The 15,501-nt window shown below is 39.5% G+C and overlaps 2 protein-coding genes across 17 annotated transcripts in view; one reads left to right on the top strand and one right to left on the bottom strand.

The window, feature by feature from the left end:
• Window positions 1-15,501, top strand: part of CAMK2G (calcium/calmodulin dependent protein kinase II gamma) — a 241,591-nt gene that overhangs the window by 40,262 nt on the left and 185,828 nt on the right. For all 16 annotated transcript variants that reach the window (XM_064430432.1, XM_064430451.1, XM_064430436.1 and 13 more), the window contains exon 2: window positions 11,095-11,217. The gene's annotated coding sequence lies outside the window, so the exon portion shown is untranslated. The remainder of the gene's footprint in view (window positions 1-11,094; window positions 11,218-15,501) is intronic.
• PLAU (plasminogen activator, urokinase) lies at window positions 1,311-9,817 on the bottom strand. Its single transcript, XM_064430463.1, has 11 exons — window positions 9,724-9,817; window positions 8,068-8,178; window positions 7,417-7,468; window positions 7,144-7,248; window positions 6,447-6,612; window positions 6,128-6,213; window positions 5,820-6,009; window positions 5,047-5,201; window positions 3,980-4,120; window positions 3,254-3,402; window positions 1,311-2,412 (listed from the first exon to the last, which is right to left on the bottom strand). The coding sequence occupies exons 2-11, from the start codon at window positions 8,125-8,127 to the stop codon at window positions 2,218-2,220; spliced, it is 1,299 nt and encodes a 432-aa protein (XP_064286533.1). The 5' UTR covers window positions 8,128-8,178; window positions 9,724-9,817; the 3' UTR covers window positions 1,311-2,217.

Here is a 15,501-nt window from a genome sequence, read left to right on the forward strand (position 1 = left end):
CAGCCAGAGCAGAGGTGTATGTATAGTGTATATTTGTGTAAAAATTTAATTTTTGTTGGAATAACTTATCCAATCTAAACTAAACAAATAAGATGCACACCCAAACAGCATCTAAACGCTCTCTACTTTCAAGATGTCTGTATTTATACTTTACCTAGAGTTCCCTAGACTTCAGATTGAAAGACACCGAAATGTAAGTTTTATTTTTCACTCCTTTTTCCTTCTTACTTATATTCATAATGATGGAAATAAGTTGAAATTTAAGTTATATCTCTGCATAGAAAAAGCCTAGAGAAATTGATTATAAATGTGCTGTTCATTGCAATGAAAATCATGTGCAATGGCCATGAAAGTATTGATATTCTGCACCTGTTGAGGATTCACTGACCTAAGTATTTTGAGAACTATTAAAGTGTAATTGTGAAATAAGAAATTTGTAGCATGCCAAAAGACATGCTTAAAACCTAGAATATTTTTGTCTAAAACTGTATTACCATTGCTTACTTTGGGCACGAAGCATTCTCTGCCAGCGCTGGTCAAGTGGTCTGGTAGCTGCTGCCAAAAGAAGCAGTGAAGAGGTACTTTTCTTCTCAGTCTCTCATCAGATCTCTCACATGAGATCTCTAACTCCAGGAACAATGCAATTATAACCAACTCCCTGCACAAACTTTGTTGCACTCGAATCAGGAGTCCACAAACTTACCCCAAATAGCTTTACCACACACAGTGGTCAATTCCACCAATAAATTTATTTGCAGATCCCAACCACAAATTGTATTGCCTCACAGTTTGCGAACCAGCACTGTCAGTAACCATTTCATGTTTCAGTAGTGCTTGGTGTCCCTGTGCACCACTGGCTGTCAGGGCATTAGTCACAGTACAGTCACACAGTTGTCAACTCTCGCTCCTGACAGCTCAGAGCCAGGCAGAGCTGTGGGAAAAGGGAAGTGCTGCCCCACCCCTTTTATAGAGAGGGGACTGAAGTCTAAGGACACGTGACAACAATAACAGCACTGCAAAGAGCAGTAATGTTACCTAGTTCAGTCTTGAGGCTCAAGGACCAGACTTCATCAAGGTTCTTCTTCCTATCCTTCCATCACCACTGTGCAAGGCTCATGTACCCAGACCACATGAAGCTACAGCTGTAGTAGCCTTTTCACAGACACCCATGTGCTTTTTGGAAAAAGAGAATTTAGCTTATGCATCTCAAATCCTTCACTAATATTTATCTTTTTACAGTCAGATTAGAACTTAAAATGTCAGTTCTCTTTTGAGTCACCCATTGATTTTCCAGAGAGGAGAAACACACATAGGAAGAAGGTTTTTTTAATGATAGTTAACATCCATAATACAAACAATAAGTTAAACACAGTAAAAATAATTTAAATAAAGCTTGAGGTTCCAGCCCTCATACAAATAATTCAAATCTACAAAACAAAGACAAGTTTAAAAATAAACTCAGAGAAGTCTTGGAGGAAAAAAAAAATCACTTCCATATAATATCAGTTAAATGAATGGAAATAAATTTCTGACTTTTGATGCCTGCAGCATTCGACAAATGCCAAGTCCTTAAATCTTCTCCAGGGTGTATAGGTAGATGTAGAGGTTGCATAATCAGACTTTCCAGGGGACACAGACACCTTCACACTTAACCTGGAAGTCCAGCAAGTTTCCAATTTGCCTTCTTGCAGCACAATTCTTAAGTAAAATACATTAAGTGTTTGTAATGCTGATTCAGCTACTACTTTTCCCCCAGCATTTTGATGACAAGTCTGATCACTCTCTCAGTACTGGCCTTAACAGGCTAGGTTTGAGGGACTTGAGACTAAGTATTATTCAGTACAAGGAGGGGAGATTTTAGACTCAGGTCATGTATAAAATGAATGCTTGAGTTAAGTAAGTTGAAACTGTATCAATATTTCCAGAACAAATGCTGGTTCATAAATGAAGTAGACAGCTAACTTGCTATGCATAGTATCATGCATGGGAATACTCATTTAAATGTTAAATATTTTAGCTTCCCACTGAGTGGTTTCCAGGTAATTCAGAGTAGTAAGATAATGTATCAATCCTCTCCTCTGCCTCATGCCTCAGGAACACTGATGTGACTGCCTGACCACACAAGCATTCAAAATGCAAGCCTCTTATGACTTTCAGGTCTTCACAGTCCTGGTGTCAGTATAGACAAAATTTTGTTCATTTCATGTCAAAAATAAGTCACTTTGGTTCAGGAAGAAAACGACTCTTGGCAGCTAACCCGTTCATGTTGAAGTCAATCCAGTTAAGGTATTGAGTAACTCTGGTGTAAACACCAGGCTTGTTTTCCTTTGCACAGCCATCTCCCCAGCTGACAATCCCATAAACCATCATCCTGCCATTGTGCTCACAGACCATGGGGCCACCGGAATCTCCCTGACAACAGAAAGGGAACACATTAGGTCATTTTCTGCAGATGGAGGCTGTGATTATTGTTTTTCTAGAGTTAAGTAAGCTAGTAAGGACCTATGAGCTAAAGCTTTGATCTTTGAGAACATTGCTTAGATGGAACAGAAGGTTTGGCATCTGCTGTGACTTGAACAGTCTCTTAAAGCTGAGGAGGTCTCTAGTTCCCCCTATCAGGATAGCAGGAGAAGAGTTACCTTGGAAAACCACCCTCCATCCCCACCCTAAATTTATAAGCACAGATATTAGACTAGTGATACATGGTCAAGGCCAACATGCCCTATTGTTCATCACAGAATCCCCGTTCATCACTGTCTCCCCTGTGCATAAGGTACTTTTATACTTGAGGATGCTTGTTCTTTTCAGTGGCTCCTATGGTCACTCTGCCCAGTAAGGTGCAGGGAAATAAATCTAGTTTTGAGGAACCTGCAGGAGCTCAGTGTCCCCTGTAACCTACCCATGCAAAGCTATAGTTAATGTGCAAACAGAGATTAGAACAGTTGCTATACAGCTCTGATGGATACCTACTAGCTATTGCTTGAATTGATTGAAAATAAGGAAAAACAGTAGCTAAGACACTGCACTTCTTGCACCTCCAAAGGAAGACCTGGAGGGGGTAAAACCTAACTCTGGGTTCCATCTTTATTCCAGATATTTGGCCACATGACAGGTGAACTCCACTTGCCATAGTAATTTCTAGTTACATTAGAGACTCTTGTGACTAGTAGAATTACAAGACGCTGCAAACTGATCCATGTAGCAATGTACATGCATTTGAAATTATTTAGAAAATAAACCAAACCAATTTTACCTTGCAGGCATCAATCTGCCATGCGGGATCCCCAGCACAGACCATGTTGTCAGTAACTCTAATATTGTCATAGTATTCATATTTGCATTTTCTCTGTGATATTAAGTTCACAGTGGCTGACATCAGTGTTTGAGCATAGAAGATGTCATCTGCAAAAAAAAAAAAAAATCCATTATTTTCACCCTCCAAGAAACAAAAAAGTAGCAAGAAACCCCCCATAACACAATTTCTGCACTGAAATTAGCATAACCATTCCAATTCTCCATTTAGGTTCTTAATTCCACCTTATACAGTATTGGTTTGCTTTTACTGTTCATAAACGAGTTTCAAAGAGAAAAACAAATGATCTAAATACAAAATATAAAGTTTAGGTTTTAGAGGGAAAGAGTTTAATAATTTTTTATGGAAATTCTGCACAAATGGAATCCTTTGCTAATCCTCCCACATAAAATTTATTTTTTTCTGCTCCTCATCACATCAGGAACAATAAAAATTGTGGTTTATATCTCGCCTTAGTTTGTGTGGTTGATAAGAAAGAAGCATCAGATAGGAAATGCCATAGACAACTAGAGAAGATGATAACAAACATTATCTTCAAGAGATGAACATGGAATACATACAACAGAAGAGAATCCTTCTTTAATACTTCACAGATCATAATGTAAAAATCATCACATTCCCACCATTGTGGAAGACCAACTTTGAGAAGAGAAGCCATTTACTTACAAAAATCTTTTTTTCCATAGCCAGCTATTTCACAGTGTGTATTCTCTTTTAAGTAAAGGTTCCTCTCTGGCAAGCAGACTGTTCTGACATACTTGGATTCTACTGCACACTGGCCAGAAGTTGTCCTTATCCTTACCAAAGCTATGAACCAAGTCAGAAAAAATATAGTTAGATTTGTAAACTAAGTTTTTCCCCTCAAGTTCTGACAGTAGCAGTAGTTGGTACAGTTAATGGGAATAGCTGCAATTATATTTTGTTCTGGTTACACACAGCTCCCCTCATTGCTTTTGGAATGAGTCATTACTTAATAACAACATTAGTTTCCCAACACTAAAACTGACAAATGTTCTAACTTAAACTTGCTTCCTCAAAGGATCGGGGCTGATAACAAAAGAGTCTTCTGCAGGAGTATCTTTGGATGTTTTAAAAGATCAACTTTCTGGCTGGCTGTAGAGGGCAGTACCCACTACTCTGAATGGCTTACAAAGACATTATTGGATTTTCTTTACTCCAGCAGCAGCAGGAATCTGGAAGGGGTGGTAGAGTTCTAAATGTCAAGTGCAAGAATAAGAAGTCAGGTTTTTGCAACTTGAACAGACCAATCTCTGACATGGTTACTCTAGGAATAGGCTTGTGAAACCCAGACTTTTAAGAAAGTCTGAATTAATTCAGGATAACCTTCAGCTAATGAGGTGGTTCATATGGCATTCCCATGCTATATAATGAAACTTGCTATGCATGCATTTTTTTATTTTTTATTATACATAAATTTTTTCATCTTTTACTGAGCTTTAGATACATAGCAAAATGGCAGAAATGCAATGTGCCACCAGTGCTTATGGAAAAGCCATGTCTTCCACAGATCCAGAGACTGCTTGCCAGGTAATGCATCTGATATGCACCACAATCAAAACTTATAAAAATGCAAAAACTGTCAGCACAGGCCTAGTTTTCAGACGGTTCCCCTTCTTCCCATCTCTGGTTCTACTTCTTTTAAATGTATGCCACAACTGTGCAGCCTTCACCTATCCCAGTGTTTTAAAGGCTTATATTAAGACAACACTTACCAATATCATTCTCATTGCCACCTGTGTCATCTGTAAAGTCCGGGTGAGAGATGATATCATCAACCATGAATACTTGTTCCTTATCATCAGTAACATTCAGTATGGACTTTCCAAGGAAAACTTTGTAGACAGATTTGTTTATTGGTCTTTTTGACCTGAGTGAGAGATTGATGAAGACTACTGATTTCTGAAAGTAAGGTCAATAGCTGAAATCCAGTCCCAGTTCTGTTTCATATTTTAATGTTGATAAGAAAAAGTAAACTTCAGTCTACTTTGAAAGTTGATCCAATATTCTGAAGAAAAGCATCCTAATTTTCCATTTGAAGGGATTAAGATACATATTCTGACGTTTTGAAACATGCCTAACTAGCTGCTACTAATGAAAAGTGCTAGCCTTAAGAATCCCCTGCAGGATGCCAAAAGGATCAGCTTTCCATAGGAAAGTCAACAAAATAGCCATAGATGTATTACACAGATCATCATCATCAGTACAATTATTAACTTGGGGAAGGGCTGAGGTAAAAATGAAATCCTGGCACCAATATACACTGAATTGTTTAAATTGTATCCCACACAACTGTCCACATCTTGCTAGTTCATTCTGCTGGATGTGGGCTCCCAGAGGCTTACTGTTTCCTTTGCTGCTCTTGTTTTGTTCAATCAAAGGAACATTCTTATTGTGGTGCACTCCATAGGATTGCTCAGGGAGTATCACACCAAGAAATCAGTTGAAGAAAGGGTGAAATAAGAAGCCCATGGAATTGGAAACTTACGGAGTTTGGAAACAGTGTGCTGCTGTGAGCACCCAGCAAGGGTCGATGAGGCTGCCACCGCACAGGAAGTGGTCCATGCCCCTTATGGTTTGGAAGATGCCTGCTATCCAAGGCTGAGACTCAACCTCTGCCTGCTTTCCACCAACAATCTTGAAGTTCTTGCTGATGCTCCTTTGACCACATGTAGGCCCTGCAAAAAGAAAAAAAATTGTTTATTTGGAGGAACACCTGAACTCCAAAGTCATGTTATTAAAATTAAAGTAAAAAAACACCAAAACCCCAATTGTGTTGAAACTAATATTACTTACCACACTTCTCTATGTTGCAAAGTGTTTCTTGAATGGCAGGTCCCCTTTTGGTGTAACACCAGGGTCTGCTCCTTCCATTTGGGTTTCTAAAAGATAAAGAGTGTTCTTTTCATAAAGACAGTTTTAAAACTAAGTCATAGTATCTTAAAATTCCAACTGTTCTGGAAAAAATCAAAATATTTTGTTGCTAGATATTCCAGGGAAAATAATGCTTCAGAAAGTCACATTCCAAATATTTTTAGTCAATAATTCAGCTCTGTGGCACACCTCTGGAGCTGTGATAATAGAAGTTATCACAAGAAGAGTGATGCTTTCTTACCTGCAGTAGCTGTGTTTGCCCAGCCCAAGCTGCAAAGCATTCTCTGAATAAGCATGGTAACGACCCCTCCTGATTAGTGAGGGCGAGTTCCATGGCAGACATTTGTCTTCTGTTGCCATCCCTCTGTAGTCCTCCCCATTTTCAGTATAGCATGTGCTGTCAGTGTCTGAGAAAATAAATATTTTATTAGCAGCATGCTCTTGTTTATAATTTTTCTGTGAGAGATATGGACAAATCCTTCTAATGAGGAAAAAATTCTTGCATTACACTCATAACCAGATGCAAAATCCAGACTGACTAGATACTGTTATTAAATTTGTTCTGTATGGATTTTGAGTATCAAGTATCTTACAACTGAAAGCATGCATATTAATTCTTTAACAGTTTAAGTGAATTTCACAGTCTAATAAGTTTTTCTGCTTCTGACCATCCACAAACTAGTTCATTTCTTCCACCCCAAACCAAAAGTAAGGTTGAGGTAAGCAACCTTAGTGAGAAGGCAGGGACAAGGAAATTAGAGAGCCTGATTTTGCACCAGCATTTTCTTGCTTCTCCTCATTTAGTCTGTTAGCACAAACTGCTAAAGGCCATCCAGTCATATCTCTGGGTAATGTTTTCACTTGGCATTTCATTTTTTTACTACCTTTTAGACCTTTCCAATCAATTTAGTTGGCATTAAGGAAGACAGATACTCTACCTAGTTCACAGTGAATCCCAGTGTATCCATCTGGACATATGCAATGACCAATTCCACTAAAGAGGTAATAGGTAATGCACGTTCCTCCATTAAAACAAGGGCATTCTGTAAGTAAAAAACATCACTAATTATAGGCAAAACATTTGAATGTAGAGGGGAAATGTAATTGAAAATTAAGTTTTAGTTGTTTCAGTATCATTAAGGGTTTTCTTCTTGTAAAAGTACAGGATAATAAGTTCTTTTTAGGTTCAAAAAGAACAGGCAGATGCTTACCCTTGTGTTCTGATCTGCGTTTATATAGCTTGTAGTATTTCCAGCTATAAACCTACAGGAAAAGAAAAAAAAAAAGATGTTTAAGGAGGCAGTTCCTTTTATGTGGTTTGATAATCTTTACTCTACTCTGTTCCCTACTGCACACCTTCAACAGTTTTGTTTTTTGCATGTAGCTACCTGCTGAACCTGCTCTGTGGAATCTGGATACGAATGAGAAGTGAAGCTCTAATCAAACAAAGCAAAATGGGGAATGATAACTAATCCCATGTCATGCAAACAAAAACCACCAAAAATACCCTAAAAAACTTCAGGATCAGAAAAGCCCCACTGGTCTGTGCCACTGCATCAGGTCAACATTGCAATTATTTATACCATAAGAACATGAGCAGCTCTTAATGGCCATTGACCCTAAAACAGGGAAAGAAACTTCACCCTCTCCACCAAGCAATGCAGCAAAGATGCAACATTCATCAATTGCCCCATCAGTTTGCTGACCTTGGTGCTTCACATTTGTGCCATGGAATGAAAGCCAGAAAATTTATTTAACAATGGATTCTTGTTCTGTCCTTCAAGGTTTTCCCTCTGCTTTGCAAACTGGGTATGCCTTTCTCCATGAAATAATATTAGGTTTTTGATTTACTTAAAACTTACAGACTCTAGTCCCGTGACAAGTGCACCCAAGGATACTGTGAGAAAGATGAGTAACTTCATGTTGCTAGTTAACTTCTCCCTTTGTTCTTCTTCTATCTGTATTATTTGATTCTGAAAATAAAAGAGGAATTTAGTGTCACGCTACAGCCTGCACTGCCAGCTTTCTTACTTCTGTTGTCTTCATTTGGTTTCATAATAAATTACAACACAACTGATGAAGAACTAAGCTTTTACTTGCAGCAAGATACCTGCTTCTTACTTACATATATTAAATTAGAGGCTATACTTTGAAGCTTTTTTTTTTTGTACAGACAACAATACAACCAGATTATTTTAGAGAGTGTAATTGAAGCAGGGAAAGAGAAATTTGAAAAATCCATACTCCATGTTTGCAGTATGGACTAAAAGTTAGAAATTGGCAGATAGATTTAGCTGCTGCCCAACTGTTTGTACCCGTTTCATTGACCGTTGCTACCTTCAAGGAAAGCACTAACCATGCAGCTTCAAGGTATGAAAGAGAAAGCTCTGTTTTTCAGTCTCTCTCTAGTTATCAGCTGCATATTGTTGCTGCTCAGCACTTAGGCAAACCTGGCCACCTGACTGAGCGCCTCTGACCACTGCCAGCTCTTGAAAGTCTGCTACTGAGTTGCCTCACTTATTTTCAGTATTAGAGGTTTACAACATATTCTGTCTTGACTTCTTATAGGCAGCTGGATCCTGTGGCCAAGCATATATAACAATCTTTCCAATAGCAAATAATTATCTTCTAATAACAGTGGGGGTACAATAAAGTCACATATGTCTTTTTCGCTTCTTAAATTGCAATGTAAGCCATGGGAGTATTTTTTTAAAGCATTATTACTTTTAGAAAACTGTAGAACTTGATTTTTAAAAGATTCCATGGGAACTTAACTATATTTACATTAGCAAAAAAAGCAATGTACAGAACTGAGCTGGTGCTGTAGACCTGCTCCACACTGTACCTGCTTGAAGTTTCCACATTGGACTAATTCCAGTTTGGTCCTGCAGACTCGATGTCTGCTGATATGTGGATTGCATCTTCTAGTTTCACTTTATTTGGAAGAAATGGAGTGCAAGTACTCTGTAGCTCATTACTGAACACTCCTAACACACATTAAGTTCACACACACAGTGGGTGTGGTAAAAAAATACAGGGTATAGAAAAGATCACTAGATTCATTTGGAAAACAGACACTATATAAATGAAAATGCTAATGCAGATGCAACCTTTGCTCATAAGCAGGTGTCATAATGCAAGAAAGCAAATCATGCCTCAGGTACTGGGCTGTGCATGCTTTTCAGATTCAGATGAAAGTTCAGCAGATATACTTCCCTTAAACATTATTATGACCATTTTTAGCAGCAATAGAAGTAATTTAATCTTTGCTACTATAATTAGTTTGCTAGGCCTAGCCTCCACACCACAAACAGCAGTACTGCTGATTCCTTCAAAAATTCTGACATACTGTGACAACCAGAACTGACCTTCCCCGCAGCTGCGATACTGCATCGCACTAGCTTATTTATTTCTTAAATTTCAATGTAACTTTAAGAGCAATCGCTTCATCCCGATCGATTCAGACGCGGCACTGGTGCCTTTAGCCGCCGACTGGGTTCCAAAGACACGGCACTTACCTACGGGCGGCGGTGCCCGGTGGCGGTGCCGAGGTCGCGGCGCTGCGGCGGCTGCCGGGGCGCAGCGCGCTGCGGGCTCTATAAAGGCCGGGCCGGGGCGGGGCCGCTGCCGCTGCTGCCTGTGCCGGCCCCGCACCGCCCCACACCGCCCTCGGCGCTCCGCCGCGCTGCCGGCAGGCCTGCGGGGTGACTCAGGGGGGGAATTTTTTATGCTGCTCTTTAGTTTCGGGGAAGGGGAGTACGGTGAGGGCGAGTAAACAGCTTAGTACGGGGTAAGATTTGTGTAAGGGGCTCCTTGGCTTGCCCGCGGCCGTCAGCAATTCCTTAGGGACATTTATAAAAGCAAAGGAGAGATGTGAGTGAGAGCTATGAAAGGAATGACTACAAACATGCCTGGAGACTTGACAATGATAACAGTGATAACATGAATGTATGTAAGCATTAGCAATAAACATAGAACGACTGTGAAACATGCCCGGAGATACAAGCAAATGTAGTGTATTATTCATATGGTGCTACCCATAATGAGAGAAGCACAAGTGATTTTTTAACTAATAGAGGATTAAACTCTTTCAGGTGTGGGTAAAACACAGCCCGCTGGGAGGGAGTATTGGGTCAGAATGTGCGCTTGAAGCACTGGGTGTGTTTTCAGAGAGCTGTCTTCAGCTGCAGCACAGGACATCGGGGCGAGTAGGGTGCAGTTCTCTTGCCAGCTGGAATCTGTTAGGACGCGAGGCTTACAGCAGGTGCTAAACTCATCTCATCTCCTCCAAATTACTTATGCTCCCTTGGCCCTGAGCAATCTTCTGCTCGTGAGAAAGTGGTCATAGTTTTCTTATAATTTCTGCCTCCCAACGAAGTATTCAAAGCAGTTCATTTCATGAGATGAGGATGGAGATTTGAAGTGACAGATGTCTAAGAATGCAGACCCACTAGACAATAGATAGTCTTTCTTGGCCCAGTTAAATGTGATTTTGTTCACATTATGCTGCAATGTTATAGCAATGCAGTGAATAACAGCAAACCAGTACATAATATTTGTGGGTGTATTCAGAGGGTTTAGCTTCAGGTAGTGCAGGTGACTAAGGTGAGGTAGGTCTCCACAGGCTGTGTAGCTGATGAAGAGCAGTTTCTTTAGAGGTCAGGGCAGAGAAGTAGTTGACCTGAAATTCCTTCAAGAGAAATGTTTTCATAACTTGACAATTCAGAGCTTAAGGAAACTACCTTTCTATGTTTGCCATGTAACAACTGTTGTGACTATGGGTCAGCTTTCTTCTTCTCTCCCCATTTTCTATCTGTGTCAAATCAGTGGTATAACCATACCTTTATTTAGGTACTGTCTGCTTACATTCTCCATTTCTTTTTGTTCAGATCTTCAGGCTCACATCAGAACAGATCTCATGTTTGCAGAAAGCACATGGAGTTCACTTCACTGAGTGGCAGGAACTGAGTCAAAAGAAACACCTCAAGCTGGAAGTCCATAAGTGAGCGTAGGTAAGGAATAAGCCTTTCTGAATTTCAGGAGATAAATGTGTCTCATATTCTCTGGGGACTTAATATATCAACATCACAAGTAATTAGACCCTCTAAGAAACAGGGCAGAAAGTATGAGGGTAGAATCCCCACGGCACTCTTTATTTCAGAGGGGTGGCTATCAACTAAACTTATCCTAAGGAATCAGTTCTGCAGAGGGGGAAATAATCCAGATTTTAAAAGCAGTCTGGAACATTTACTCAATTAATTTTAATACACCAACCTTACACATAATAAATTAAGAAATAGGTCATAGTTTGATTCAGCAGGGAGAGCAGGGAAGAGCTTGGATGCAGGAAGAAGGGAGCTCCTCAGGCCTGGGCAGCACCTCTCCTTCCTCCTCTGTTCTCCCAAGGAAGAGTCTCTAGGCCTTCCTCAAACTTTCCTTCTGGGAAAAAACCCTAGAGCAACTGTTTCCTCTTTGCTGTTTCCTGAGAAGTGTGATCAGTTATCCTCTCATGAACCTTTGACCAAGCTGTGCAGATGCCCCCTGTTACTAATTTTCTCCCTAAAACCTGCAGGTTCATACTTGTTTTCCCAATCCAAGAACCAAAAACTTTTGTCGTCTTCACTCTGACACAAGATACAACAGGATTCAAATCTTCCTTTTCCTGCCATTTGTCATATATTCAGGTTTTACTGAAATACTGCACTTCTTAAGAACACTAGAAGGCCCCTCTAGAAGGAGAAGTGACTTGGGCTGCAGTGTCACTGTCTGTCAATCAGACTGGTGACAGCTACAGATCAGAAATTCAGAGGTGTTTGCAGTGCTGCTTTAAAGCTATCCAATTCCTTTGGTCTAAATATTTGTACCGCCTAGATAGGTAAATGAGTTATAGTTGGCACTGGACTGAACTGAACTGAAAATGTGGTTTAGTAGAAAGATATCCAAGCCAGCAGCAAATAAGTTTGTTTTGGTGTTCCAAGTAACCTCATAGCTGCATTATCTCTATGAGCATTAAATGACTCTTAGGAAAGCAGAGATGCATGAGATAATTTCCAGTGCCTAGATTCACTGAGCTGGCTGATGGCTGGCACAACAAGAAATGAAGTGAAGTTTCAGGTAAAATAAATCCTTAGAACATTGTCATGTGCCCTGCCTTAAGGCAGAGACCTTGGAAAATCTGTAGCATGGCACTTCTGCCAGGTCCTCTGTCTGACCTCAAAGCTGGACCTGCCAGCACAGATGGGAAATGCACATGCTCAGGGAGTGGGAGGGAGGAAACAGGACCGGTTCTGCTACCAAGGGATTTTCGGTAGCTTCAGGGTCAGCATTTGTTCTCTATTGCATGTCTCAAGAGTTTAGAAAAACCTGGTTACAGGCCATGTCTTCTGTCCAGGACAAGACTGTGATAGGACAGAGGAAAAGCAGGTATTTATAACTCAAAAGCAAAGTTGTTTGGGAAAAAACAGTGAATAAAGTTAGATGCCTACTGCAAGACTCTCAGTGGAAGTGGAACTTACTTGCTCAGTCAATACTGATTATGATAAGTCATGAGGCTTAAAGCAGAAACACTTGTACAGACTCGAGAACAAGTTTTGTATTTTGAGAGCCACATTGTGCTTTCCACAGTTTATTTCCTTTTCCTTTTACATGTCCGTGGTTTCATCACTTTGGTCTCTTACTGAAATTTGACAGAGGTGTAGGCGGGATGGAAGGAGGAAAGACTTCTGAAGAAAAAGAGGTGATAAAGGAAGTGCTAGAGCGACCTTGTAGAAGGTACTTTACCTGCTTACTAGGAGTACAGCATCTACATGAGAAAAAACTACTGAAAATCTGAAGTAATTTGCTCCTTTTTGTAGTCAGGGCTGCTAATAATAGGGCTTTATATATTTCTCTTGTGTGCACCTGGATTATATCACAGAGTAAAGAAAATGTATATACCTATTATAAGCTCCTAATGTGATTTAAGTCTGCAGTCATATAGCACTTCTCTAAAATAGAAGTCAGATGCAGTGCTCTAACCCTGAAGAGCAAGTAGTATCAGATACACAGCCAGGCAGTTCTTAGGTCACTGTGATTTTGTGTTTTAGTTTTCAGTTCCAAATAAAAATATTGCTGATTCTTTTAATTTATTGTTGAAGTAACTTGAATGTTTCAGACTAATCAGCCAGCCTGACTTAGCAAATTTAGGAAAGATAACATTCCATTCCGGCTAGATGAAAACACTGACCCTCAGAGAAGTACACGGGTTTTATCTCATGGTGGTGTACTGAAAGAGATTGTGAAGTTTGCATTGTTCTGCAGAAGTTGCTGCGGTGGAGGTATTATTGGTTACAGTGTTCATTTTCACAGCTGATGATAAAATATTAAAACTCAAGAGAAATACCATCCACTGCACATTGTCTCTGGTGGTCCATCAGTAAACCCCAAAAGTCTAGAACTTTCAGGGAGTTAAATAACTCTATAAATATTAGTAGCAAGAACTGCTACAGAAGTTCTGTTCTACAAGGAAATTGTAGGCCTGAGGCTCTGTATTGCCTGAAGTCTTGTGGTCATGCGGTGTGTGTTCTGGTTTATATCCAGCATAAGTAACATCAGAATTAGTTCTTTGACTAGTAAAATGTGTGCTTTGCAAACAGGAGTTTCAAGTCCTCTCTACTTGTGGTACATTATGAATGGAGAAGTTTAAATTTGTATAAATGCAGTTATATGTGCTTAAACCTCTGTCATCTCAAATGAAAGAGCAGGGTTAAACCACACAGTGAGTATTTGCTTAGTGATTAAGAATACAAAAGTTAAGAAAACACCTAGAAGTCATGCCAAAAGATTGACGTGACTTGTCATTTCTATAACAATAATGGCTTGTTGTTGTCAGTTTTGTTAAAGAAGTTAGTTTGTCATTGAATTAAGTAGCCCCAGCTAGAATTTAAAGAACATAGCTGTGTTTACCATTGTTTTGTGTATTGGAGTGTAGCTTCAAACTCGAACTGTGTTTGGTTACAGTCAATTTGGGATTAGGGTAGAAAGGATTTTACGTCAGTCAGAAAGGGTGTTACAAGTTTAAGGGAAATTTTCCAGTATAAAGTTCATTTAGATTATTTTGTCTTCATCTTGAAAAACATGGGTACTTTTACAGTAAAACATTTTGTATTCTCTCTCTCATGTTATCCAAGTTAATTTTTTTAATCAGTTTACTTCTAGCTCTGGAGATAACAACTGGAATTACTGAACAAACCATTAGATTTTGAAATGTAAACAAATAGATTTCAAATGTTATGTTATTGCTATTCATAAAGTTAAAAATATAAATTTCACTCTTTAATCTTATTTCCTCAAATTACTGTTTGTATGAGTCCCAGGAATTTCCAGAGTAGCTGATTTTAAGTTGAATGTGATTCATAAAAATTCTTGTACTTTAATGACTCTTGATTACTTGTCAGTTGTTTGTGGTTGGAATTTGAAGCAAGAGGTGATCTCATTTCCTTTAGGTACAATTCAGCTACTCAGGTTTCTTTGTTTAATTTTTCTTTCCTTTTCCTTGCTGCCTACTGCTTTTCCTCTTATCTCTGTTATCTGTGTGCTCAGAAGCAGCAGTGCGTTCTCACTGGAGACCGCTGGGCTCTCTCGGATGCCAGTGGGCGCTGCTGTGGCTTTGCAGGCAGCAGGAGCAGCCCGGCTTTATCTCGGGGCTGGGGCAGTGTCACCTTGAGCGCCTCTGCAATCCCGGCCACGGGCCTCCTGCGTTCATGCTAGGGAGCAGCTGCCACACGAGTGTTCTTCTTGTATACAATGATTTGTTGTTTCAGTGAGCTGTCCGGATACGGATATTTTTCAGAACAGCGATGATCACATCTGAAGGTTTCTTCATCAGCTTGATGTGCACCTGCTTTTAAACTATGCTTTGTATCTCATTTAACATTTATGAAAATTCATTGATTATGAAAATCAGCAATCTCTCTGACATTTGATCAAATTGCTCATTTGAGGCAGCTAATATCTAAAATTTAAAGTTTAGTTGAGCTACAGATCTTGCATCCAGATCATGAATACTTGAAAATCATGTTTGTGTATAGGTCTAGGCCTGTCTTTAGTTGAAATCAAAGTACTGATAGCACTGGGGGAAACACAAAAAAGATTTCTGAGTCTGAAAGTAGAAGGCAGAAAACAAATAACAAGGATTTTTAGGGATTCAGTTGTGCTTCCTTTGGTGATCATAAATCCTGAAGTAGAATATTTTTCAAAGGAATCCTTTTTCTACCCTACCATTACTGGTCTGGAATAGCACATTGAAATCCAACATT

Source organism: Passer domesticus, chromosome 8 (genome assembly GCF_036417665.1).
Source record: "Passer domesticus isolate bPasDom1 chromosome 8, bPasDom1.hap1, whole genome shotgun sequence".
NCBI lineage: Eukaryota > Metazoa > Chordata > Aves > Passeriformes > Passeridae > Passer > Passer domesticus.